General features: G+C 42.7%; 1 protein-coding gene across 14 annotated transcripts in view; it reads right to left on the bottom strand.

Annotated features, from left to right (window-relative positions):
• The window catches only part of mbl (splicing regulator muscleblind), a 302565-nt gene that overhangs the window by 138567 nt on the left and 136537 nt on the right, over positions 1-27461 (bottom strand). The window contains exon 3 of one of the 14 annotated variants that reach the window (XM_072300069.1): positions 25191-26691. The exons of the other annotated variants lie outside the window; for them this stretch is intronic. Coding sequence (XP_072156170.1) covers positions 26683-26691 — 9 coding nt within the window. The 3' untranslated portion in view covers positions 25191-26682. Of the gene's footprint in view, positions 1-25190; positions 26692-27461 lie in introns of those variants that run through there. 14 annotated transcript variants of the gene reach the window in all.

Raw genomic sequence — 27461 nt, 5'->3', positions numbered from 1 at the left:
AATGATATTCCGTTTGAAGATGTTTTTCTTTTTGGACGGGTAGTTCCCTCGTTTTATCAGATCGACAAAAAGACCGATATGCACAGCGACAATGAATAAAATCAAGTGGTTCCGGACCCACCTAATACCGAAGCACGCAAAAGCTAGCCCCAATAAGTCGCAATAGCCGTATCAGAATTCCGAAGCCGATGCTTCGCCTTCATTCCGCGAAATAGGCAAGAATACGTCGCTTGGCTGACATAAGGGCGTAAGTACACATTGAGATGGCCCCGGAAAAGCATTGAAATGCATGGAAGTAAGGGTTCATGGCAGAGTGTAGTTACGCCCTTATGTCAGGTAGGCGACGAATAGATAGACTTTTCTTTTTCATATTCTCATTGTGGATTTTCTCGGGTAATTTCCCACGACAGAAACTACGACGTCGCAGAGTGGTAGGACCAATCGCCGCTGAAAGGGAAAACCATAGTTGCCCGATTTTGCTGAATATTAGCACTCAGACGCAAGTCTCAGTGCAAGTAATGCTGACTTTGAAACACGACCTGGTAACAAGGGCGAAGACCGCGAGATTCGAACTTGGACGCGGGCGCAGGGCCAGCGTCCCGGCATCCGCCGACGCCGTCGCGGCCCCCCTTGCCCCCCCCCCTTTTCCCTGGGGGCCCCCACCGGCCGGGGGCCGCGACGCGACGCTCGGGCTTCGGCTTCGGGTAGCAACAAGATCAGCGCAGCGATGTTTGCCCATCAACCTTGAGGTTGCCAGACTGACTTTTTAAGCCTCCTTCTTTCTGTGAGCGTTGAGGCTGATGAGCGTCACACGAAAAGGGCTGTCGTTGCAATATCGACGGATGCATTTCTCTTGACTCATCTAATCCATGGTCACAGGGTGTGATGTTGGAGTTTTTTAGCCAACGTGCGTAAAAAGTTCAACTTAAAGCTGAAATCTCATTAGAGAACTTTTAGAGAACAACACTGAACTTTTTACGCACGTTGGCTAAAAAACTCCAACATCTCGTCTTACGACCCGTGCGTTCACCGCAATTGGTTTTGTCACAGGGTGTCTACTAATATTTCTTTCCGGATTTTCCTCATATTTAAAATGATATTTCCTCATTTTTAGCCCGAATGAATTGACAATAATAGTTCCGCTTTAGCATGTGTGTGTTAAACTGCATGTAGTTGAAAAATGCTAGATGCACTCGAGATTTACTGATACATGATCTATTTTCCTGATATGTACCTTAAAATTTAAATTTGTTTTTAAATATTTATCGTTTTGGTCCACCTGCAGTAGGCTGTGGTGTTTCTAGCCGTTCGTTACGTCTTGGTGGCATTTGTGTTAAAAGCCTCATTACCCGCTGTTTTAATTGCTTAAATGTCAAAGAGCAATATTTGGACGGATTTTGCGCATGGCGCCTGGAAAACTCAAGCCTTGTTTCCGCCCGATTTTCCCTTTCCTGGAAAAGCCCGCAAGGGAAACGTTGGCATCACTGCCGCCGACTACCGTGCCTTGACTTGCTGGTCACGTTCCGTGTTTGATTGGTTATCGAGGCCCCCTCCGAGCCCCCCTCTTTTACGCTTCGACTTGCTTCTCCCCCGTTCCGCGTTTATTCCCTTCGCCAGATCTCCTCTCTCTTATCCACATGCGATCTCTACATCGCGCTCTCGATCCTTTTGTTACCTCGTTGACTCGGTACTCTCTCCGGCGCGGCGCGGCGGCTCGTCGGCTACAGTCGCAGTGCAGCTTTTCCGCCACAATGTCACGGCCGTTCGATCCGTCCTCGCTCGGCATAGAGGCGCTAAATCAACAAATTTCTCTGGAAATCAGGTTGGGGGTTTATTCCATCTCACAAATTGTGACCTGATAAGCTTCCTTAAGGTAAAAGGACAACGGTGCGACTGCAGGGTGTCTACTTAAACAGGCTGGCCAAAAATCGGTCCTTTTACAGTACTTTTTTATGACATTCCCAAGAAATTCAGTGCGTCCTCGGCGAGAAACTTCAGAACATGTTCAATACCTCCTGTTGGCGAAATCCGAAAAATTTCGAAAAAATTAATTTCTCGTTCAAATTGCGACAAGAATGACAAAAAAATGAAAACAAATTCCGGACCTTCTCGCGGAATTTCCACAATTTTCAGTACTTCCGGACCGCCCTTAAAAAATCAGTGCTGTTTCCGGACTTGAAAGACGTGACTGTAAGCGTTAAGGGGGTACTTTCAAGTCGACAGTCATGACAACCCTGCTCATGAGATCAGACTCATCTCTTCATATTCGATCTATGGTCGAGATGATGTTTTCCACGATTGTGTCATAAACCACCACTGCAGCCATAATTTAAAGCGTTCTCTCCAAGCTTGGAAATTTATTACTGACAATATCTCAAGCATTTCCATGTTTCTCGCGTCACATTAAACGGGATACAATCGCAGATTTTCCGATATTTTACAAACTTCATTCTGATTACCACTTTCGGATGGCACAATAATTGGGCACATTACAGCACTATTCACGTCGAATATTGCACCGGGCTCGTTAGTAGTAAACGTAGCACATTTGGCGGATTTTTCTGAAGTCCTCAGCGGAGACGTATCTATCTATTTAATGCGTATGGTTCTTATCCGTCACACAACAGAGCAATTAATTCGAGCATACCGCTATTGCGGTTCCGGTGAGCCCGCTTGTGCCTAATCACGAATTGAAGGCATTCTCTGATCGACGCGATGTGTACATACCACTTTTACAGCTCCTGTGTGCCCACATTTGCCTACCTAGCGAAATGAAGGCGGCAAACGGTAGGATTCAAATTGTTCTCTAAAATTGAGCATTGCAAAAGGATGACCCTGGTAAAAATTGGCAGTGGAATTTGTGTTCCAAAATACCATAGACCTACAGCCGGCTGTAAGATTTCCAATAGCTTCTATAGCCGGCTACACAATTTCTTACAGCCTTTTATAGCCGATGGCGACTAACCAACAGCCAGGCGATAAAGTGTATGCTAGACGTTACTAATTACGGATGCTACGACTTGGTGAGTTTTTGGACAACTGCTCTCTTTTTGGGCCGTAATATCTTGGTTTATTCTGCGAGAAAAGCTCCGTACTTTTGATGGATGCCTGCCATTCCTAATACATTAGGGCGCCTTCAGTTTCGTATGATACTGTGCAATACCTCTGGTGTGAAATAGTTGCTTCAAGCGCCGTGGCACGCTGCGGCGCGCGGCAGGCGGGCAGCCAGCGCGAAACGCGCATTGGCGCCTACAAACCTAACAGGGATACTTCACGCGTTGCGCAATGCGTGAAGTATCCCTGTTAGGTTTGTAGGCGCCAGTGCGTCGCCGCTCCGCTTTGTGTTGGGCTCTAATATTTAATCTGGCGGAGTCAGCGTTATTCAACTCATGATTTTGAAATGTTTGCACATCCTATATGGAGTATTCTCATTTTAATTGATGAAAAAAAAATATGTATCAAATGAAAATATAATGTGTGTTTTGTAAATATTAAGGTGGTTCTGTATCAAGCTTAATGATTTCCAAAGCACACGAATCTCTACACAATATCTTATAGCCTTTTATAATCGATGACAAAAAAGCAACAGCCAGGCGATAGAGTGTAAAGCCCGGCGATAGGAACTATAGCCCGGCTTTTCACACTTTTTTATCGCTTCGTATAGCCCGGCCGTATGATTTTCTCCGCATTCTGCAGCCAGCTATATGATTTTATGTAGCCTTCTTTAGCCGGCTATAAGAATTCCTATGGTATTTTGAAACAAAGCTCCTATCGCCAATTTTTACCAGGGGAACGCGATTTTTGTCCTGACGGTGTCAGCCTAGCCTGGTTAAAGAATGGATTGACATGAAACCGGAGAACCCAATCGTGGGTTCAGTTCACTGGACCCTCTGCCAGGCACCGCTAGAGCGGCAGGGAATTGAGTCGGAGGTCCTTATTTATTCTCTTGGTGCGGGAAACAAATAACAGATGCACCCGAAAGAAGCGGCGTATCGCCAGCCCCATCGTGAGGATCGTGGACAGGGGGCTCCGGGCTCCCGACGGCGACGCCGGAAATGGAGAGGGATTGACGTCTGGCGCGACCCGTGACCCTCGGCGACCAATTTGTCAATCTTGGCCGCGGGTCGGGACGGTCGCGTGGCCCGACACGCCGAATATTTCACTTGTCGCTCTCAGCTCAGGAATGGCGAATCGACGATTGCCAATTGACCCGGGCCCATTCTTTAACCTCCCATTCGCATTCCGAGCGGCCCACCTTAATTCCCCTTGCTCCATAATGACTATCCTTCCTGGGCTCCTACCAAGTCCCGACTCTTCATTCCTTCATAGCGGACCGATAGCGGCCTTCTTCCGGGCTCTTTACTTAGACTTAGAAGGCCGTTCAAGCATCGCGTAAGCTGTGGATATGTTGCATGTGTGAGGAATTTGCGATTTGACTGTTGATTCCTATGAAAAAGTTCGCGAGAAACACGATGGTGCCACTGGTTTTCTCTGAAATCAACTCCCAAGCTCAAAAAAAGCTCTCATGTTGAGGCCAAAGTGGAGGGGATATCCAACGCTATCCTGAGAGTCCACCTCTACATCAAGACAGACCCATGCAAAGATAGGGAGCAAATACATTGACAGGGTTCCCGTGATTTCAGTTTTAGAGTCCCTAAATAAGGTGGCAGCCCTGTCAATGTATTTGTTCCCTATCTTTGCATGGAGAGTTTGTCTTGATGTAGACGTGGACTCTCGTGGTAGGGTGGGATATCCCCTCGAGCTTTTTTTGAGCTTGGGAGTTAATTTCAGAGAAAATGAGTAGCACCATCGTGTTTCTCGCGAACTTTTACATAAGAATCAACAGTCAAATCGCAAATTCCTCACATATGCAACAACTTCATTATAAGGAGAATTTCAGCCTACCTCACAAGGTCTCACCAGGGTGGTAGGGTTAGGCTCATTCTTACGCAAGTCTCTCGCTTACTTCTTTAAAAAAAAAAGTAGAAAATCAACCTATCAAGTTGGCTCAGCTGTCACCTAACAATAGTCAGCTTTTCAAATCACTGACTTCTCCTCACTTATTCAGGATTCAATATCTGAGTAGCTAAGTTCATTGCCCGAAGAATTTTCAGGGTGTGATCATACCGGGAAGGTCACTTATAAATAATTACAGTATTGACTTACCAAAATAGGTTCTAGGATGAAATCTACTGATCAAATTGATAGGTTTACGGAAACAATGATGAAACTCACCTGTAACAGAAAAACACGCTATTATTAAGGAGAGAAATTCGTACGAGGAAAATTGAAACTCTGAAATAGGAGTAATCAAGGTAAGACTAAAACAATGCAATTACCATAAATAAAAATGTAGACTCTTAAGGGAAAATTTCCTTGCGATCAGGCACCGAGTCCTTTCGACTTTTATAAAATCATTTCAAATTCAATGCTTTAGCAACATATGGCTCGCTAAAAATTCACATATTACCATGTTTGAAATTCAATGATACTGTGCCGAACTCTTGCCAAGGCTTTTGAAGTAGCTAGCAAGCACGTGTTTTCGTGAGACTCGGTAAACACACCCGGAAGAGCATAAAAATTACTGTCACATTGAAGAACCAATTTCAAAAGAAGATTGCGAGATGAATATGCCAGGCATCTCACCGTCAGCTTCCCAACGATGCAGTGGTGAGGCGTCAATGATAGACTATCGATATTTCCCCCATTTGAAGCTGCGCTTAATAATCGATTATTAAGGTGCTCGTTGCGAACACCCTCTTTATCGATCATTTTCCACTAATTCAAATGACAGATCGATCGATGTATCGCAAAGCACGCCACGCCACTGTGACGATGAGATTTATTTTAAACACACGCGTATAAAATATCCCGGTTTATGGATGTGTTGGCTACATCAACAGACTAAACACAGCCTCAGGATCGAGCTCTCTACAAGGGAGGTGTCAAGTTGCAAAAAAAAAAAAAAAAAAAAAAAAAAAAAAAAAAAAAAAAAAAAAGGAAAGAAAGAAAGAAAGAGAGAAAATAGGAAATGGCAGTAATCCAAAAAGAGCGTCAAATAGGAGGTTCACTCGGCTCACCATGACCAAATACCAAAGAATGGAGTCTTAGAAGCAAGAAAGGAAGCGGAATTCACTGTTAAATACTGCGTTTGAATACTGTTAAGTACTGCGTTTATAAAGCTCGAAACTTTTTTCCCCGTGCATCAATCATTTTTTCAGCAATCGTGCGTGAGAAAGACGAATAATGAGGCTGAAAAGAACGCCAGCCTTTTCCTTAAAGAGCTCCGAAATTTTCTCGTTTTCCTTCACGCTTTTGTCGTACATTTTCTGGTTTTTCCTTGTTCTTTGCATTTGCAGACACCCCGACAAAGCGCTCCGATCCCATCTCACTCTCGGGTCTAATTTGTCGTTCTCCTCACGAAAGAGCGTAACTTAACTTCAATGTTGCCATGTTTTCCTTCGGCAATTTTACATTTGACGGGAGAATCTTGGATACTTCTTCCTGAAAATTTCAAGGATTTTACCTCTGATCTCATGCAAAAATTAGAAAACTTTCGCACACAAGTACACTTTTGGAAAAAAACTGAATGGGTTGGGTCAAACTTGCAACCTTAGATTGGAATTACGTTCTTTCGTGGGGGGAACGACGAATTCCTTGAGTTCCTTTGTAGAGAGAGTTAAGAAAACGCGGCTCATGGATGTTATAAACGGGAATAAAGATTACACAAATCGGACGTTTTCTATATTCTTTGATCAACCCATTCCTGAATTCCTATCTCCGTTCCCTCTCTCATTCCATTTTTTTCCTTGCTGTGCCCCCAAAGTCCCGGTCCATTCCAGTTTATTATCTTAACAATTGGTGAAACTGTGATCTTGATTTCCGTTTGTGACACTGTGAAGGCCTAAAATACGGGAACCGATCGAAAATGGATTCACGTTGTCTTGACTCTCAGTATGAAGGTACTCTAGGAAATAGGAGAAAATACAAGTGCAATCCATTACTCCTTCAATAAAGGCACTTTGCAATTTGAGCTACTTCGGAGGTAAAATAGTTAGTTGTATCGCGCTTATTGATCTCTTACCGCTGGTTCTAGTTAGTTTTTCGCTGATTTATTTTATGGATGATGATTGATTATATTAAGTTAAAGATCAAAGATAAAACATCCGCATTTCTTCTTCTTTTTCCGATGATGATTGGTCGAGAGACATTTCAGTCCGCGATTCCCTAAATGAGATACGCGGCCTTAGCATCGGCAGTAAATTGGGGAAAATGCAAGCTAAATCCATTACTCCTTCAATTAGGTCACTATGCAATTTAAGCTACGCAGGAGGCAAAATAGTTGTATCACATTCATTGATTTCTTTCCAATGTTTCTGATTAATTTCTGGCTGATTGATCGTATTGATGATGACTTGTGGTGCCACTTTAAGAATCAAAGATAAAGCTTTCGAATTTCTTCTTCTTTTCCTTCTATTTCTTCTTCTTTCAAGGAGGATTCGCATTGTCTTTACTCTCAGTATAAAGGGACTCTAGGAATTCGGATCGTGGGGCGAGAGGTACGGCCGGCGATCGGGCTGGCAACGCTGGAGCCACGTCGAAAGTGGGTCGGGAGGCGACAAGGGGACCGACGAAATTAGGTTTTAACGAACAATAAACGTTTATGGGCGGGGTGACGTGACGTGACACGAATACAGGGTATTCGTCAGGCGACATTAGAGCTTTTTATTGGCTGCCGAGCTTTAAATTTGACGAAAGGAGCTAAAAGAGCACAGGCTCGGGCCCGCTTTCCACCCCTTTTTCCCCCGACGGCGCGACAGTAACGGCGTGGGAAGTTACGATTCCGCCGTCGCGGAACTTGCAGTCGTCCTCGGATTCCTTCGCACCGCCTCACGGTGGATCGAGTCAATAGGAGAGATCAGACAAAATTTTGGAATTTTTAACGCTTATACGGTTGATCGAGTCAATAGGAGAGGTCGGACAAAATTTTGAAATTTTTAACGCTTATAACTGCGTTCACTGGAATAAAAAAACACATTGGATCTATAGTCCAGACTCTTGAAAACATTGACAAGAAAAAATACTCTTGATTCAATCAGATTTTTGCTTAAATCAAAAGGAAATCCGCTCAAATTAAGATGCTTCAATCTTGATTTAAGCACAAATCCGATTTTTTCTTGTCGATGTTTTTAAGAGTCTGGACTATAGATAGAATGTTTTTTTTCCAGTGTTTATAAAAATGTTTGAGGTTCTTCAAGTGGTTCCATTGGTTTCCTCGTGTGATTTTCTTCGGGAAGCGCCCCTTGCAATTTAAAATGTGGCGAAAAAAACATAAAAATTTGCAGTTTTGGTCAAAAATTTCATGTCCGACCTATCTGTCAAATTGACTCGATCCACCGTGCGCCAGCATGACTCGGGCAATTCAGTGTAAGAAACAACTCTTCGTTTTACTACAGCCGAAGTTTCCGACAGACCCTTATCACCCTAAATTTTGCATAGTGTCAGATGTATACATTTGCATGTAAAGGGCTCACTTTTGACTGGATGGACACGAAGAAAAATTAGCAGAGCCCTGGCGGGCCTCTTCCGGTGCCCTGGAGGGTAATTTAGTGTCGCGGCGAAACCACGCCTGATCATGAAAGGCATAGGAGCATCACAAAGCTGGGTGTATCGAGGACGTTGTGAACGTAATTGATGATTGCTCCTCGTGTGATTACACGGCAGTAAAAATGGATGTACAATTGTGTTGCTGGTGCCCTTTCGGCGCGGTGCAATGTGCAATGGAGTTTCGTCACACCCGCACCCCTCGCCCTCACCCTGCGCCAGTTACGAATTTACGCTTATGACTGGCATCCCGAGAGTAATCATCCTGCCGCACTCAATATTTACCAGTGGCGTGGCGTGTTCTGCGATATATCGATTGTTATGCCACTTAAACCTATGGAAAAGGATCGATAAACAGGGTGTTCGCAGCGAACACCTAAATAATCGATTCTCTACCATAGGTTTAAATAGCATAACAATCGACGAATCGCAAAGCACGCCACGCCACTGATATTTACGATAAGTTGACCTACTCACAGGGAACCGGCTCAAACTATTAGTGAGGAACCGACTGTAAGTTTGATGAATGTAGCACTTGGGAGGTTTTCACGCAACTTCAGTTATTAAGAAATTAGAGGAGCAGAACTGGAATTTGCACTAGAAAAAGTCTCATGCCGTCATCAGAGTGACATGTTTTTGGTGATACTTATCAAAGTTCTCACACATGAGGATGTATCATACTTTTTTTGGCATGATTACTCGTAAAAATTCTTTCTAAGAAAAAATGTTGAGCACAATGTCTCTTGAAATGGAGAAAATGGAAATTTTTTTGGCTGGAAGAAAAAGTTTTAAGGTGCCACGACAACCACTGGTTATTTTTTGACTTCTACGGGTTTCCTCTGACTCCTCAAAAGCAACTCGCCCTGAATTTTGGTAGAAAAAACTTTGATACTTTATTTTGTATCAATGGAGTCTTCTTAATTAATGACAAGAAAAACATTTAGTTGAATTTTCCGCATTTTTAATGGGATTAACTACAAAATTTTAAATTTTTTTCTAGAATTTTGAGGGATCCCGAGCTCGAAGGGAAAGCAAGAATGTCACGTATCAGGTTAAAATTTCAGTGAGCGTTCCTAAAAAACTAAAAACTGAGCTTGCAGCACCGATCAAAACACTTAAATATTATTTGTACTTCATTCATCTCTTTACTTACTAATGTGTATTATTCAATTAATTCTTATATTATCTCGCTATTTACTAATGTACATAATTTGTCTCATCGTCAGTAAGCACTGAGAGCTTGATAGACACCCGCGGATTCTCCGATGCAAATTCAAGATTCCTACAGCCGACTCCTCTGACATTCATGTCTGGAGCTGGCCCCTAAAATTTCCTTCAACCGCAACCAGCTCGGCGCGGCATATGGACGTATTAATGCTAAAAGGAACTATGTGCATAAAGGTTTAGTGTAACGTAGTTCCTTTCAGCATAAATACGTCTACATGGATGTTGGAGACGCCACGGAGCCCTCAAAGAGACGGGAACGGGGCGAAAAAGAGGGTGGTGCAGTGGAGTTAAGAGTAGGCGGCTGAAATTATCATAATAAACGCTACAATGCACATCATAATCAGCAATGCAATTCCGAGCAGGGTTGCCGAATCTCGTGACTTCGATTTTGATTCTCGTGCAACCATACAAACGAATCTTCGCGATATTGGCAACAATGACTGAGAGGCAGAGCGATTGATTTCAGGACCTCGGACCTATGATGCCAAATTTCGATTTATTCCTAACTATACACTGTCACCCACCAATTTCCTCAATGAGGCATTCGCAAAAACCGACTACAAATCAGGCCTCAGGGCCTGGAGATTCAGATCTCCGCACGAAAGTCACAGGGGTCAAAATAAGAATTTTTTCGATGAAAAGATGTTTCTGAAAAGACTCTCAAACGGAGTGACGCTTCCCTGAGTTAGTAAAAAGTCTAACATTTTTCTGAATTTTTGGGAAGAGTAAGGGCCAAAACTAAAACATGGTTGACCCCTACCGCCTACACCTTTTAATTTTTAGTGCAGAAATCATGTGGGGCCTCAAAAATATCAAAATCAAAAGTTAAGGGAGAATTCCAGCGGAGGAACCAAGTTTTTTCACTGAAAAATCCACGTTTTGAAGAAATACAAGATAGATAACCACAATTATTAGATATTTCAGCTAAGAGCCAAAGCAATGAAGGAATGAGACGCGACACTTCGCGCTATGTTTCCCTGATTTGTCTCGTCTTTCCTCCGCCGACTTTTCGACGTTTTTAAGGCTTACCCTCACTTATGCAACCACGCAGAAAATTCCCTAATTTTAACGGAGATTAGGCATCAGGGCGAGGGGTATCGGGAAGATCAAAGCTGCGAGAGCAGGATCAAACCCGGGCCGCGTGGCGGGGCACCAGGTTGAGGATGCCTTTATTAAATAGACGTACTTACGCTAAAAGGAATTAAGTTGAACGCGAACCCTATGCACATAGTTCCTTTTACCACGAATACGTCAAAATCGGAATCAGCAGGCCTCGTCGCGGCCGCTCTGCACGGGACAAGGCAGGGTGCGCCGCGTCGCACACTGGACCGAGTTAATAGGAGAATTCGAACTAAAAATCTGAAAACTTTGAAAGCTTACATTATCAAAAATATGAAACGAAAAAGTTTAAAAATGGTTCCATTGATTTTTTCATGAAATTTCCTTTCGGTAACACCCCTTGAAATTGAATTTGTGACGAAATAAGCATTAAAATTTGAAATTTTAGCCACAAATTAAAGTCCGACCTCTACTGGTAGCTCGTTCCACTGTGCGCCGCGTCTCGCCGAGAGACGCAAAAACAGGGCCAAGCAGGAACAGGAACAGGGATGTAGGGGAGGGGGGTTACTTTAATCGAGTAATGCACAACGATGACGCGAAATGCGCAGCGTGCAGATAAACAGGAATCGCACACTTGCAGTTTCCCTCTGTATCCGCGGCGCACATATCGTCGCTACTCCGACGTAAAGGCGTATCTCCTTTTCCGTGTGAGCCCTGGAGAGCACGGATTCATATGCGCGACGGGGCTCACGTAGAAATTTCGATACGCCCATGCGTCAGGGGGGCGCACATATTTGCCATGTCCCGCGGCTTGCCAAATTCGCCGAATGAAGATTTAGGACCTGACAGCGTGATTCTTGCGATTTGAGCTCTAATTAAGCCCGCGGCTGACACAAGGGCGTAACTACACGAGAGATGAGCCCGGAAAAGCGTTGAGTTGTATGGACGACAGGGTTCATTGCAGAGTGTAGTTACGCCCTTATGTCAGGAGGGCGACGAATTAAGCCCGTGGCTGCATTCCAATCATCGCCGAACCCTGGCTGTCGCTGTGGGCGGGGCGTGAATATTTACTATCGCAAGAACGGACGACGGGAGCCCAGGGACATAGTTCTCCTAGCCTTTTTTACATCCTAGTTTTCGTAAGAACAGAGTTTCTGCAGACTTCAGGAGAGTAAATTTCAAGATATTGAGAGTCTCAATTTTTCTAGGGTACATTTATTTATAAGAATAAAAATATAAAGATCAAAAATAAAGTGTAAAAGAACAATCATTGAAACAGTTATGAGCTATATCTACTGATAGGATTGCTTCGACGGTTGGGAAATGAAACCTGAGGAACAACCAAGGGAAACGCCTAGCTCAAAAACTTCAGAGGCATTCACCCGAGATTTTGCCGATTTTTCCGGATTTTACTTGATCAGCAATACACGAAAAAAAAAAACCTTTAACTAATAATGATTTTTACTAAAACATGCGAAAAGTAGACGAATAGCTAAAAATATATCGTTAGTTATAAAATCGAATTCAATGCCGGTTAAACCGAACATGTCTGTTCGCAGTTGTGAAAATGTGCAGAGAAGGAAGAGGTAGAGCAAAGGCGAAAAAAAATCCCATCTTTTGAATAGATTTTCAATGACACTAATGAGTAATTTTGCCCGATCAGACTCCGCATGGAGCGAAATCCACGTAAAACTCAAGAACTTCGCGAATCGGATCACACTATTACTTTAGAAAAAGATGCCAGAGGCTCATTATTCTTTGTGCAAAAGAATCTACAGGAGCTGTTTTGCACGGCCTCAAAAAAAGAGAGATAAGCACAAGGGTTTGTTGGTCGCACCTTACGGTAAGATTCTTCTCAGCCGGAATGTCTTGAAAGAGGTGATGGGGGGGGGGGGGGGCTGTTGCGGCGGGGGCGGCGACTGGAAAGGGTTTCACGGTGAGCGTCTGAAGGGGTGCGTGGGGGGCGAGGCGGGGGGGCGCAATAATAATATAATTCAAAGTCTCATCAACATCATAATCCCCCTCGCGTCTTAGTTGAATTAGCCGCTCGTAAATTGTCCTTTGATGTTATTCATTTGCATGGCTCTTGCCGCCCCACCTTTTCTCGTCCTAGGAGCCCGGCCTCGGGGGCTGCCCGCTCTCACGCTATGCCTTGTGTCAATGTTTGCGAATAACATATTCCACCCCCCGATCCCTCCGCCCCCCCTTCCGTTCGCGAACCTCTTCTGCAACCCCCTCCCCGCGATCCGTACCGATAGCGCATCCTCGCCGTGCGATTTCAGGGTCTGCGGGATTTGAAAGAATCCCTCTGAGGTGCACCGTGGAAATAATCGCTGTAAAGGGGTGTATGCAAAATCGACAAAATTTCCCCCCTCATGGATGTTGACCAAATTTCAGTATGTCATTCCTCACTATGGGATACGCCTTTTCCCAAAATTTCAAGGCCTGAAACGAATTTCTCTCCGCGTAGCAGCGTTGCCAAGTTGAAAACCGTTGAGTTGCATATCTTTTGAACGAAAAGAGATATTGAGGTGCGGTTTGCGTTAAAATTCTCAAAAAATTGCGTTCTTTTGAAATATGTACTCAATTTGATCGTTTAGGTAATTTAAGATTGCAATGTTGCCATTTTTCACACTTTCTTAAGGGTCAATTTTTTTTCAACCCTAGTACATCGTCAAATGCCGGATTCTCGATTCGAAAAAAAAACTGTTCATTGTATTATTCGTACTTTTCCATTTCTTTTGATATATTATAGCTCCCAGGGAAACGATTAGTAACGGAGATATGAGCAATCTGAGTTTACGCTCCGCGCGCGCCGACTGGAATCCGGGCGCCGCTCGCCGCTCGGAGTCGTTTGCACACTCCCTCCCTTAAGCTTTACGAGGTTATTCCTACGTATTTTTTTGCGAACTTTTCATTTCTGGCCTTTAAAAAGGCCTCCGATGAATTTTTCGGGGCCTCGCGGTCCATTGTTGCCATTTTTGGCTCGTATTTAGGGTTTTTTTTCCAATTTTACTCTCAATTCTACTGTAAAACCTAATGTGAACTGAAAAGTGTGCGAGTTGAGGGAAAGAACGTAAAAAAGAATAAACGTTCATTTATAACTTTTTCCTCCGTTGCCAAATTTTCGAGAAAAATCGTACCAAAGAGCCAAATATTGGAAAAATTGGATAAATCGCCACGCCATTGTTTAAGAAAGTGGGGCGCAACTGTAATATTGCCGTACGTAACAGATCTTACCCATCTATACAACATATTAAAATACAAAGGTAGGACGTTTTGGTACCTTACGGCACCATTATCAACTGCTAAAATAGAATTAAAAATAAAAAAGAAATTAAAATAAAAACCAACAAACGGCGTTACATGGTGGGATTGGTATTGAAATGAGACTGCAGGGATGACAGAAACGTCCAGCTGCCTCTGTATTTTGTATTTTAGCCTTGTTTCCGCATTTACCTATGTTTTCGATCGTCGTTTCCGTTTCGGGCTGCTTTTACAAGTCTCTTTGGTTCCAACATATTAAAAAAGAACAGTTGCATCTGGATTCCGAAGATGTGAAAATTGTCCGGGATGACGTCTTTTGCGGCCTTTTCTTATATGTAAGATGAATCTTTTGAATGTTTTTCAACCTTTAGTCATCCTCCGTAGGAATGTATCGTTTGTATTTTTGCTGCACTTTTCATTTTTGAAAATAACGTAAAAAAGTACACGATTAACGTTCTCGGTGACTTGTTCTTACGTTGCCAAATTTTCAAGAAAAATCGTCCTGAAGTGACACAAATTGGATTTATTATGACGTAGAAGTCTCTTGGAAGTGAATTATGACCTTGACTTTATATTATAATTATAATCATGACTTAATGCTACAGGCCGCTTACCCAAGATCAGAGTGTCCCAAAATTCTGCATGAAAGTCATTATTCATTTGCTAAAACCTTGAACGAAATTTGGCAACGTAAGGAAAAGTTACAAAGAACGTTGGAATGATGTACTTTCTTACGTTCTTTCATAAAATGTGAGTGCACGTTGTACACGGTTTTGGATTAAGTCTGACACGTCTAAAATTGAAAAAAAAACTCTTAAAATTGGCAGAAATGGCAACAATGGATCGTAAGGCCCCTTAAAATTCATTACAAGCAATTTATACTGCCAAAAAGAAAAGCAAAGCAAAAATACAAACGATACATTCCTACGGAGGATGACTAAAGGTCGAAAAACATTCAAAAGATCCGTCTTACACATAAGAAAAGGCTGCAAAAGGTGACATCATGGACAATTTTCACATCTTCGGAATCCAGATACAACTATGCTTTTTTATATGTGGTATAGATGGGTAAGATCTGTTACGTACGGCAATATTACAGTTGCGCCCCACTTTCTTAAACAATGGCGTGGCGATTTATCCAATTTTTCCAATATTTGGCTCTTTGGTACGATTTTTCTCGAAAATTTGGCAACGGAGGAAAAAGTTATAAATGAACGTTTATTCTTTTTTACGTTCTTTCCCTCAACTCGCACACTTTTCAGTTCACATTAGGTTTTACAGTAGAATTGAGAGTAAAATTGGAAAAAAACCCTAAATACGAGCCAAAAATGGCAACAATGGACCGCGAGGCCCCGAAAAATTCATCGGAGGCCTTTTTAAAGGCCAGAAATGAAAAGTTCGCAAAAAAATACGTAGGAATAACCTCGTAAAGCTTAAGGGAGGGAGTGTGCAAACGACTCCGAGCGGCGAGCGGCGCCCGGATTCCAGTCGGCGCGCGCGGAGCGTAAACTCAGATTGCTCATATCTCCGTTACTAATCGTTTCCCTGGGAGCTATAATATATCAAAAGAAATGGAAAAGTACGAATAATACAATGAACAGTTTTTTTTTCGAATCGAGAATCCGGCATTTGACGATGTACTAGGGTTGAAAAAAAATTGACCCTTAAGAAAGTGTGAAAAATGGCAACATTGCAATCTTAAATTACCTAAACGATCAAATTGAGTACATATTTCAAAAGAACGCAATTTTTTGAGAATTTTAACGCAAACCGCACCTCAATATCTCTTTTCGTTCAAAAGATATGCAACTCAACGGTTTTCAACTTGGCAACGCTGCTACGCGGAGAGAAATTCGTTTCAGGCCTTGAAATTTTGGGAAAAGGCGTATCCCATAGTGAGGAATGACATACTGAAATTTGGTCAACATCCATGAGGGGGGAAATTTTGTCGATTTTGCATACACCCCTTTACCGTTTAGAGATGAGCTTACGGTTTAACGGTTCGGAGTTGCCACAGCGATTGAGAGTTGAAGGGCCATTACACTTCCTTGGCTTTTTGGTTAGAAGAGTTTTCTTGTTGAAAAAATTCTCCATGATGATTTAATATCTTTGATTTATGCATCATATTCATAAGTCTGTAGAAATCACATACAAGTCCATTTTAGAAACGTCCCTCCTGTTTTTATTGTTCCAATTAATTGTGGGCATTCTGTAAAATGGGTAGTCCAGGGTTGCCGTAATTTCTTTATCCTCGAATTTCCTGGCTTTTCCTGACTCCATAATTTTCTAATTTCCTGACTTTCCCTGACCTTCGAACAAAATGTCCTCCTTTTCTTTGTTTCTTCTTTATTTAAAATAAGTTGACTTTCGCCAAACTTTCGACAGAATTTCCTTGTTTAAAGATCAAATTATGGCAAAAGGAATCCAGTGGCTCGTTTAAGGATGACAAGCCTTACAATGACCAGAAAGGGTAAACAGTTTGAAGATCAGTGATATATTTTAGTGATCAGTAGACGTGTCGGCAATTCCTCGACTTTTCTCACGAATTCCCTGAGTTTCCCGGTCTTTCCAACCGCCGGCAACCCTGGGGACACACTCAAAAGTGGGACAGGACCAATAAATTGGACCGCGTTTAACGGAAAGGAACCAAGCCATATCAGCTATTGCCAAATTTAACTGGGCAATTAAATTTTTGACGAAAGAACGTTTGTGTGGACTCCCTTGAAAATTTTAAGAAATTTGCTTCGTACCGTGGAGAAAATTCACCGAAATTTGCACGAAAAGCCGCACAACCATTTTCATGTGAAAAATTAAATTTGGCAATAGCTGATGCAGTGATGCAGCTTGGTTCCTTTCTGCTTAACGCGGCCGAATTTTGTACGTATAAAGCCGCTTTTATAGCGCTCCTTGGCGCTCTGCGACCCCTAGCCGCCAAAGTCCCCTATCCTCCCAAAGCCCTTCAGGGAGTCGACAAACCCTCATTTCTCCTAAAACCCCCTGTCGCCACCCTTTCACTGGGCGTCCTCTTCGTCTCCTCCCAGGAGGAACCCAATCAAGCAACTGAATCACGCGGCCGAATTTTGCCGAGCAAAATCCCCATGGGTACGAACTAATTAAAATTTCCATGGATAGCCGACGTGACGGTGACGTACCGAGATCGTCTGGCTGACACAAAAAGCGCGGCCCACTCTCACTTACGTGCGGGAGCGTCGGTCGGATCGGTGCGTTGACCTCGGGTCGGACGTCGGACGTCGGCCGGGGCGGGGCGGGGGTGGGCTGGAGTGTGTCGCCGGGGGCCGGGGCCCGATCCGCACGCAATTTGGCATAATTCGAGGACCGAATCTTGGCACGGGGACGCGCGTCGCTCTGCCGTTACATAAATCCTGGAAACGCGATCCGATACGATCCGCAGCGGCACGAGCACGCTGCTGCTGCACCGCTCGACACGCATCGTAAATTAGCGGGACACGCTCGCGCTTCGGGGCTCCCGACTCGCCCGCAGGTGTCGCGTCGTTCCGGGACCCGAGCAGGGTGTCTAGTTTTTTACCATTTTAGGGGAATCCTGATTTTTCCTGATTTTTGACTGCAATATCCTGATTTCTCAGAAACTCAGAAAACCGCCGGAGAAAGAGAAATAAATAAAGAAAAAAAACCTTTCTCAGCCTACACGATTTGACTTCAGCTTGCAAATTTTACTAATTTTTACAGATGAACGCTCATTCATGAACATTCTTGGCCATTTTGTTCGATATTGGAATCTGAAGATCGGCAGTGACATTTTTCGTTTTCAAAGGTTGGCTGTTCTTTTGGGCCCTGAGAGCTCCATATTCCGACACGTCCGCACTCTTTCCACACGGGTACTCAATCGGACGTATTTCTATCTAACGGAACTATGTGCAATATGACGTGAGCCCCGTTATGTACATACTCTTAGGGTCTCAGGGCTCATGTCTTAATGCACATGGTTCCGTTTGATAGAAATACGTCCAATTGAGAGCCAAGTGTTGATTAAAATCACAGACATCCCACTTCGGAAAAAACTTCATTTGGCAATGACGGGGTCTCCGCCCACGCCTCCGTCGATGGCTGTCACCGTCGTCTGCTTCGCGCTCCGTTCATCGTCCGCCGGCTCCGTTCATCGTCCGCTTTTCGGGCGTAGTCTTGCGAGACATGGCTCAAACTAATTCACCTTCTCCGTCCGTCGATGCGCCATGGTTATTGTCCGATGCCGACCAAAAACCAATATTTTTTTTCACAACTCCAATTAGCCCCAAAAAATACTTTTGCGCGAAAGGAACCGCGGTAGCGGGAGAGAGAACGGAGGGACGAATCCGATCATCAAATGGGCACGTTCTAGGTTGCATTGTTTCCTCAACCGAGTTCCCGCTTACAATGACTATCATTTGAATGAATGAGCACCGATTTTCTTAGGGCAGTGAATGCTTCGCTCTGATTAATTATAACAAATCAAAATTAAACGAGTAAAAACCTGAAAAATTGATTTATTCGAACCTCTAGCGTTTGATCTTAATTCTTGTAATATTCTATCGCTACATTCCGCTTTATCAGCCCTGATAAAAAACAAACATCATCATGATGATTACGCGATCTACATGGGTGCGAAAAGATTTTCAATAATGGTCACATCAGTGTTGCCGAATCGAAATACGACCCGTTCGTATTTATTTGCATGAAATTCATGAGTAAGAAGAAGCGAATTCCTAGGTGGATCAAGAATCCAGCAACATTACCATTGTGATAATTGAAGATCTCATAGTACCACTGAAGATAATTTTCAATCGTAAATTGTTTAAAACGGTTGTTGAAAGATCCATGAAAGGCCTAAAACTGATGAACAGATCAAAGAGCAGGAAATACATGACAATGCCCTCTCGATAGATACCCAAGCGAGATTTATGAGTGCGAAAGAGATCTGACAACGGCACAGCGGGTGCTAAACACCGGCGGTGACCGCCGCGCATTCTGGCGGAAAACCGCGAACCGTTTCAGCGCGGTCGGCTCGCGTTTCATTTTAAAAATGCAAGCACGGCGTCTAAAATTCACAGAGCTCCGTTTTCCCGGAGACAATTGCCACGCTGTCAAATCGCTCAAAAGCAATCGAGAATCAATGGGGTAGTCTAGGGTCGGTGAGAATCCTCATGCTTGCTGTCTCAGCGCGGAGATACATTTTAGTTTTTGCTGAAACGTTCCTCACAACTGAAACAGCCAGTTTTTTTGCGAGGAATTTTGGTTTTCCACATCTCTTTGCAGCTTTTTATCATGACTTCATTAACTCCTTAGTACCAAGGGCGGGCTTCTTACGACGTCATCAATGGTGTCAAAAATTTGATTTTAAAACTTGGCGATGGTGAAAGCTCTTACTTTTGGGACTCCAACGTCCAACTGTTTACCTACCTACTAGGTGGATTGTTAACCGTACAGGTAATTTCATTTCGCAAACAAAGCGAAGTTTGGGAAACTTGTTCGACTCATGACGTCACCCAAAGCTCATCATTCATCCGGTAGGTCAACAGCCGAAAAAAGAGTGAGGACTGGTACTCCCTTATAATCGTCCATAAGGAAGTCTAGTACCCCCCGAAAGTAAAAGCATCTACCTCTCACCAAGAGGCCAGTGATCAAAATTTCATCGAATAATCGCCCAGCAGCGATGTATTGGAGGGGGGAACTTGGGTACCTCTCACTTCCACGGATAATATATAGAAGCGCGTCCTGAACTGCAACCGTGTAAGGTCTTATCACCGCTCAGCGGTTGCGCAGGATGAAAATTTGTTCACTAGGACTTCTTCTCCTAAGAAAGAGCTTTCATTTGATGTATACACTTTTTCATTGCGCACTTTTCACTGTCCAAAAAGCTTGTTAGAAAATGTGCCTAATAAATCTTAAAAATTCCATCGAAAAAGCTTTCTGCAGTTTTTTCTTTAAGTTTCCTTAGAGTTTTAAGGCCAGATACTTTTTCTTCAAATCCTCAACATTCATTTGCACCACAGTTTTGCTGCGGGAAACTGCGGGAAACCCATTTTTTTAAATTTTTTTAAAAAAAAGTCGACTCATCAAAAATAGGATTAAGTTCATGTTTCACATATATGACCTTAGATATCGTACAGTAAATAATTTTTCCGAGTGAATAGTAATAATATTATTAAATTGAGTTGCTACGCTTCTGAGGGTGCGCACTTTTTCCATGGTTGCCACATTTTTTCGTATTTAATAAGTGCAAAAAAGGTTCTCAGATGAGACGATATTATAAATCTGTCTGTCATTCTGTCTTTCATATTTTTCTTCTTTTCCGTAAGTGAAATTCTTAATACTACCATACGGGTATTATATGTGACGCAGCAGGACAAAATGCGCCTTTAAATGAAAACTGAAATTGTTTAGTACATCAGAAAACAGTTAGAGGGTAAAAAAAAACCCACACTACTTTAGTTTTCGATGATGATAATTCCTAATGTAATATTCTGAAGGGCATTGGGTCAATCTTTCAAGCCATGATTTGCGTTATTAATAATGTAAGCGTTTAAGGTGGATCGTTCCTCAAGATACGCAATAGTGCAGACAAACTTTAACTGCTATTTACTAGGAAAACTTGTTTTTCTCCCTCGGACTTTTAAATGCTGCAAAGTGGTCGAACTTCGGAATTTTTTAGTTATATCTTTGTGCTAACTAATGCAGAACCAACCCTTCTAACCCATGGCACAGTTCACCTTAAGGCAAATTTTGTCCTGCTGCTTCACTTTGACGTTATTGGTTTCCTGAATGTAATTGTGTCTTTCCACATACCACACGATCACAGCAACTCGCCTACGGTTTTCGTGCTTCTCAAATGTATTGACGATTTCAGTCGCACTAGAAGCTGCTATTGTTGACTAGCTCAATCGACGGCAAGTCCGTGGATATTTGAATTCAGATCTGGTTTGATAAAAACCTTTTTTTTCTTTTTCTTTTTTTTTATTATTATTTAAATTTCTGAATTTTGAGCTTAGCCGATAATTGGTAAACATTTGGGCGTAATTTATTAAAGTCCAAGAATGTTGCACCAAATGCAAGAGTGGTAAAAAGATACTGTTCAGCTGACCGTCAGTTCCAATAAACGTTGTAAGTAAATATTGTCCATTCTCATGCCTAGCGCCTCTAAAGAAAATTCATAGAATGCCTCTTTGATCCTCTGACAATCATGTCAGTATCAACTTGATAGCTTACAACAGAAAACATAGAATCGTTAAACCATGCAGGGCATTACTTTACAAAATTATTCTTTTCATTTAAACATGGTAACCTACGAGAACCAATAAAGCGAGGAGACAATGACAAAAAAATACAGAACAAAAAAATTAACATATAAAGCGTTCCTCCGTGAACATTCTCGTCTTTTATTCTTCTAATTTTAACAATATTAGATCGTTTTCCAGACTCTTCTTGGTCACTTTCAAGTTCTCAATTTTGTTTTTGAAAGTTTCTCCAGCGTTAAAATGGTTTCTAATCCCAGTGCGATTGCTCGAAAAAAGGAATCATCACTGGACTAGCTTAAATCCACATAACATACTTTTCTTGTAATTTTTGAACAAATCTGATATCAAATTCGAGTTCAGCGACCCAAAAAACCCCCGTAAACCAAAACTTAGTGATTTTTGTTCGGATTTAGCCGAGATATCAATTATTCTCGCGCAACCGGCACCTCTGGCCCACAGTGCAGTGGAGGGTTTCTTATCTCTGTATCAAGCCCATTCGTAGTGCTGTCATTTCCCAGAAATAATTCAGAATTTCGAAAGTATTGCAATGGGCCTGTTGCAAACTTTTGCTAGAGTAGAATGAAGAGTTGTTTCCTATAGATAATGCCTCAAAAATCACGATGAGCGCATCGGCAAAGTCTGAAATGCACTCATAAATTCACAATCTGCGTAAGAAATTTGCGTTATTTTGAGCTTCCCGCTTCAAAAACGATACTACTGCACAGGTGAACATTTTGTTAGAGGAGTCGCTCCATCGTCGGCAATATTCATAATGGCCGACGCTTGCGCAGTTCCTCGCGTAATTCGAGGAGAGTTCAAGGTCAATTAAGGCGGGCGAGGAAAATATGAACGTAAACACGCCGATTGTTATATGGTTTAATCCTGTTCAGGTGTTATCTCGTCCCATCACACGTGTTTTGGCGGACTGGCGTCGGCCATGATGAGTACTGTCGCCAATGGAACGACTCCTCTAACAAAATGTTCACCTGTACCGTAGTATCGTTTTCGAAGCGGGAAGCTCAAAAAACCGCAAATTCTTACGCAGATTGTGAAGTTATGAGTGCATTTCAGACTTTGCCGATGCGCTCATCGTGATTTTTGAGGCATTATCTGTAGGAAACAACTCTTAGTTTTGCTCTAGCAAAAGTTTGCAACAGGCCCATTTCTCGAAATCTTCGGAGTTTCCGGAATATCCAGCTCTCCTCGAAATATCAAAGTTTCTCGTCAGTTTGACCGTAAATTCAATCAAACTCGATGAATTTTTGAACGAATTTGACGATTTTCGTAACTAAATCCGGAAGTACCTTGAAATTTTTTCCCAGAACTTGTGTCAATATCAGATTTTCACCGGAAATTTTATAAATATCCGTATTCTCCTCGGAATTTTTGACAAAATCAAAATATTCCTCGGAACGTTTAACAATATCGGAATTTTCCTCGAAACTTTTGACAATACCTATCGGAATTTTCCTCGAAACTTTTGACAATATCGGAATTTTCATCGGAACTTCCGGAAATCGATAAAAATTCCGGAATCTTTAGCAAAATAAAACGGCAGCACTGCCCATTCTCCGTCGTTCCGCAAAATGCTACAGAGCAGCCTATACCACAGTCCAACCCCCCCCCCCCCCCCAGGCGAGGGGTGGGCAAATGAAAAGACGAGTGGGTTAGGTAAGCGAGGGGCTTGTTTCAGTTTACTAGGAGCAATCTATCGGAGCGATCAAGGCTGTCGGTTCGGACATGCGGGCTCGGGCGCACAATCGGCGGATCTCCGGAGCGCGGTTGCGGTTCCTGCCCCGGCCGCGAACCTGAGACGCAGACGGAGACGCAGCCTCTGACTTTTATGGATTCCGATCAATCGAAGTCTCCGCCGCAGTAGTCGCTCCCAATTGATGCGATCAATCATTCTTGATAGGCCTCTGCAACCGGCCCGGCTTGCCTGACGCCGAGTCTACAATTTCCCGCCCTCCGTTCGCCGAGGCCGTCGTCGGGGAAAATTTCGGCCGAGCGGCAGCCTGGCGTAGCACAGTGGACCGAGTCTCTCGGAGTGCTTGGACAAAAATTAGAAACTATAAACGCTCACAACTCCGTTTAAACGCAACTTAGAGATTCTACAGTTGTTCCATTGGGTTTCTCGTGAAATTTTCTTCCAGAACCACCCCTGACAATTTAAAATGTGACGAAATAAACGTCGAAATTTGCAGTCAAAAATTTCATGTCCGACCTCTCCAATTGACTCGACCTTCAGTTAGGTTAGGTTAGGTTAGGTTAGGTCAGGTTAGGTTAGGCCGGGGAAAATTTCGGCCGAGCGGCAGCCAGGCGTAGCACAGTGGATCCAGTCTCTCGGAGAGCTCGGACAAAAATTAAAAACTATAAACGCTCACAACTCCGTTTACACGCAACTTGGAGATTCTGAAGTGGCTCCATTGGTTTTCTCGAGAAATTTTCTTCCAGAACCACCCCTGACAATTTAAAATGTGACGAAATAAACATCAAAATTTGCAGTCAAAAATTTCAGTCCGACCTCTCCAATTGACTCTAGAGTCCCTTTATACTGAGAATCAAGACAACACCCCTTCATGGAGTCACAAACGGGATATAAAGATTACACAAATTGAACGTTTTTTGTGATCTTTGATCGGCCCATACCCAAATTCCTTTCTCCGTTCCTTGCCGAACCCGTAATTCCCTGGTCCATTCCAGATTATAATCTTGGCAATCAGTGAAAATGTAATCTTTATTCCCGTTTGTGACACTGTGAAGGCCTAAAATACGGGAACCAATCAGAAATGGATTCACATTGTCTTGACTCTCAGTATAAAGGGACTCTAAGTGGATCCAGTCTCTCGGAGAGCTCGGACAAAAATTAGAAACTATAAACGCCCACAACTCCGTTTATACGCAACTTAGAGGTTCTAAAGTGGTTCCATTGGTTTTCTCGTGAAATTTTCTTCCAGAACCACACCTTACAATTTAAAATGAGACGAAATAATTATCAAAATTTGCAGTCAAAAATTTCATGTCCGACCTCTCCAATTGACTCGACCCACTGTGCGTATCGGCTTCTGTCTTACGTTTTCCCGCTGATTAAATCCTGCAGTTCTGACAGCGACAGTTTTTGATTGAACGCGCTCGCCAAACGCCTGCCTCCGCGAGTCCCGGCAATCTTTCGACGAATTTCCTACGGCTTGACTTTATTAAGTGCTTATCGATTACTTCCCTACTTCATTTTTTTCCATACCACTTCCTTTCACTCTTGACGTACAGGCAGGCAGTAGTATGTAAAGGGAAGGTGTATATAATGTATTTCTTAGGCGCGGAGGCGAAGGGCGAAATACTCCGGGAGAAAGACTCTATTTACGAATGAAAAATCAAACGAGAGCCAAACCAAAGCCGGGTCAGTAACTGCTAATGCTAAGAGAATGTTACACAGCCTATCCGACGAACTGAAGGCGAATTTTCTCTACAGCACGGAAAAAAAGAGATGGGGGTTGTTGCATGATAAGGCAATTCCAATTAATTTTGGTAGTACTTAAATTATTTGTGGTAGTATCCCAATAAATTAGGATATTAACTTAAATGTTGCGGTACTACCAAAATTAATTGGAGATGCCCACATCATCTAACAAATTGGGGGTGTTACCACAATTTTAGGGTGTAGTATAACCCTTAACACTTTTTTTTCCGTGAAGGGACTTAAAGAAGCAATTTGGATTTGTAATTTATGTTTTCTTTTTTTTTTTGTGATAATTCTCCTCCGCTTAATACAAGTCTTTAAATTTTTTACAGCCCTAATTTTTTATATCAGAAATGGGTGAAATAAGAGGGATTTACGATTTAAAAAAAAACAAATACAAGAAAATGAAAAAAAAAATTGATAATTAGTGTGGGCGTTACGAGCCCAAATTCATCTGAGTTTTCTTACGCCCTAATATTTGGACACTTGGACAGTTCACTCATTTCTTCTTTGCCCTAATTATGTTTAGCCAAATAAGTAAACATCCCAGACTCTGGATTGATCGAAGGGCAGATAGCTTTTGGACCGATCAGAAGTCCTCTAGCCAGAGACGCGAAACCTTCGAAAGAGGGATTTGAGCGAATTTTCTGCGTATAAATAAACTAAATACACTAATAAGTAAATAATCCGCACTAACAGCGGAGGGATAAGTCAGTTGGGTGAAAAGTCGGGTTGGCTAAGCGTGATAGTGCCGAGACGGAGTGCATTTATTTCCTCCAGTGACCTGCATCTTACGACTCAAGACTACACCGGATTAACCTCCGATTTCGTTTGATCCCTCTGATGCCGACGCTCGTAAGCGCCTTCTTCCGTCCTCCTTCCCCGCCAGTGGAGCGGCGTGCTTAGAGATATATCGATTGATCAACCATAAAAACCTATGGAAAAAGATCGATAAACAGGGTGTTCGCAACGAAAACATTAAAAATCTATTTTTTACCATGGCTACAAATCGGGGAATGTCGATAAATCGCTAAGCACGCCAAGCCACCGTTCCCCGCTTCCTCTGACCAACCGGATATCCAAAACCTTCAAACGATTCTAATAAACAGGTATCGGATAATGCAGATCAAGTTCAGATTCAAAATTATTAAGTTTCTAATGGCACGGGTGGGCCGTGTTTGGCAGATTTTGGCGCATCTGGTTTATTTTTTTTCAGCAAGAGGGGAGTGCTGCGCTGACCTACGTTCGGTGTTCGGTTCGGTTGGGTCACGCAACTAAACAAACTCTGCGGCAAGGCGTGCGGTATCAGGAAACATTGAAGGCGCTAGTCGAAATCGTGCGGAGCATCTTAACCACTGTTCTGGGCCGGAAATCGACGCGCTGGATCATTTGGACTTCATTTTGCAATCAGGAACTATTATTTGGACCGCGTCAAGCAGAAAGGAACCAAGCCGCACATCAGCTATGACCAATTTTAATTGGGCAATTCAACTTTATCCATGAAAACGGTTGTGCGGATTACTGTGCAAATTTCGGTGAACCTTATGCTTAGTGCGAAGCAAATTCCTTGCAATTTTCAAACAAATCCGCAGAAGGTTCTCTTGTAAAAATTAAATTGCAAAGATTTTGTAAATAGGTGATATGGCTTGGTTCTTTTCTGCTAGACGCGGTTCACTCCTGCTTCATCCAGGGAAATCATTTGCAGTAGTTGTGGTTTTTTTACCCGATCTCCAATAAGATAGTTTATAAATCTGATACTTACGAGAATAGTCGATAATGTGCTTTATAATGGATATTGCTCAAATTTTGAAAAACAATTCAATTTACCTGAAACAGAAAAAATAAATAGCGTTAGACTAATTGGAACTTACATTGGATTTGTAAAATTTTGGATAGAAATAAAAGGATTTAATTTCTTACTGGAACACAACTTCCCGATTGCGTAGTCACTTTTTATAAAAAAAAATGATATCATAGAACCGCATTATTTGCTAATCTACGTGCTACTTCACTGTTGATTGCATTATTGAATGATACAACTATTCGGCCTCCGCAGCCACGCTAGGAAGTATCTTTTCACTTGAAGGCGTTTCTTATGCGTCGTCATTTTTCATGAAACCGCAAAACTCGCTAATCTACGTGCTACTCCACTGTTGATGGCATTATTGAATGATACAACTATTCGGCCTCCGCAGCCACGCTAGGAAGTATCTTTTCACTTGAAGGCGTTTCTTATGCGTCGTCATTTTTCATGAAACCGCAAAACTCGCTAATTTACGTGCTACTCCACTGTTGATGGCATTATTGAATGATACAACTATTCGGCCTCCGCAGCCACGCTAGGAAGTATCTTTTCACTTGAAGGCGTTTCTTATGCGTCGTCATTTTTCATGAAACCGCAAAACTCGCTAATCTACGTGCTGCAACGTTGTTGATAGGGTTTCTACATGATGCAACTACTGGGCCTCCGTGGCCGCGCTAGGCCGTATCTTTCCAAGAGAGGCCGTTTCTTCTGAGGCCTATGAGCAGACCCAATCAAAGCGACATGTGCCCGGGTTCCGATTGTTTCCTCACTTTTTGATTCCCTGAAGTCTTTA

The sequence above is a fragment of the Bemisia tabaci genome, chromosome 4, assembly GCF_918797505.1.
Source record: "Bemisia tabaci chromosome 4, PGI_BMITA_v3".
In the NCBI taxonomy this organism is placed as follows: domain Eukaryota; kingdom Metazoa; phylum Arthropoda; class Insecta; order Hemiptera; family Aleyrodidae; genus Bemisia; species Bemisia tabaci.
This window is presented reverse-complemented; position numbering and strand designations above follow the sequence as displayed.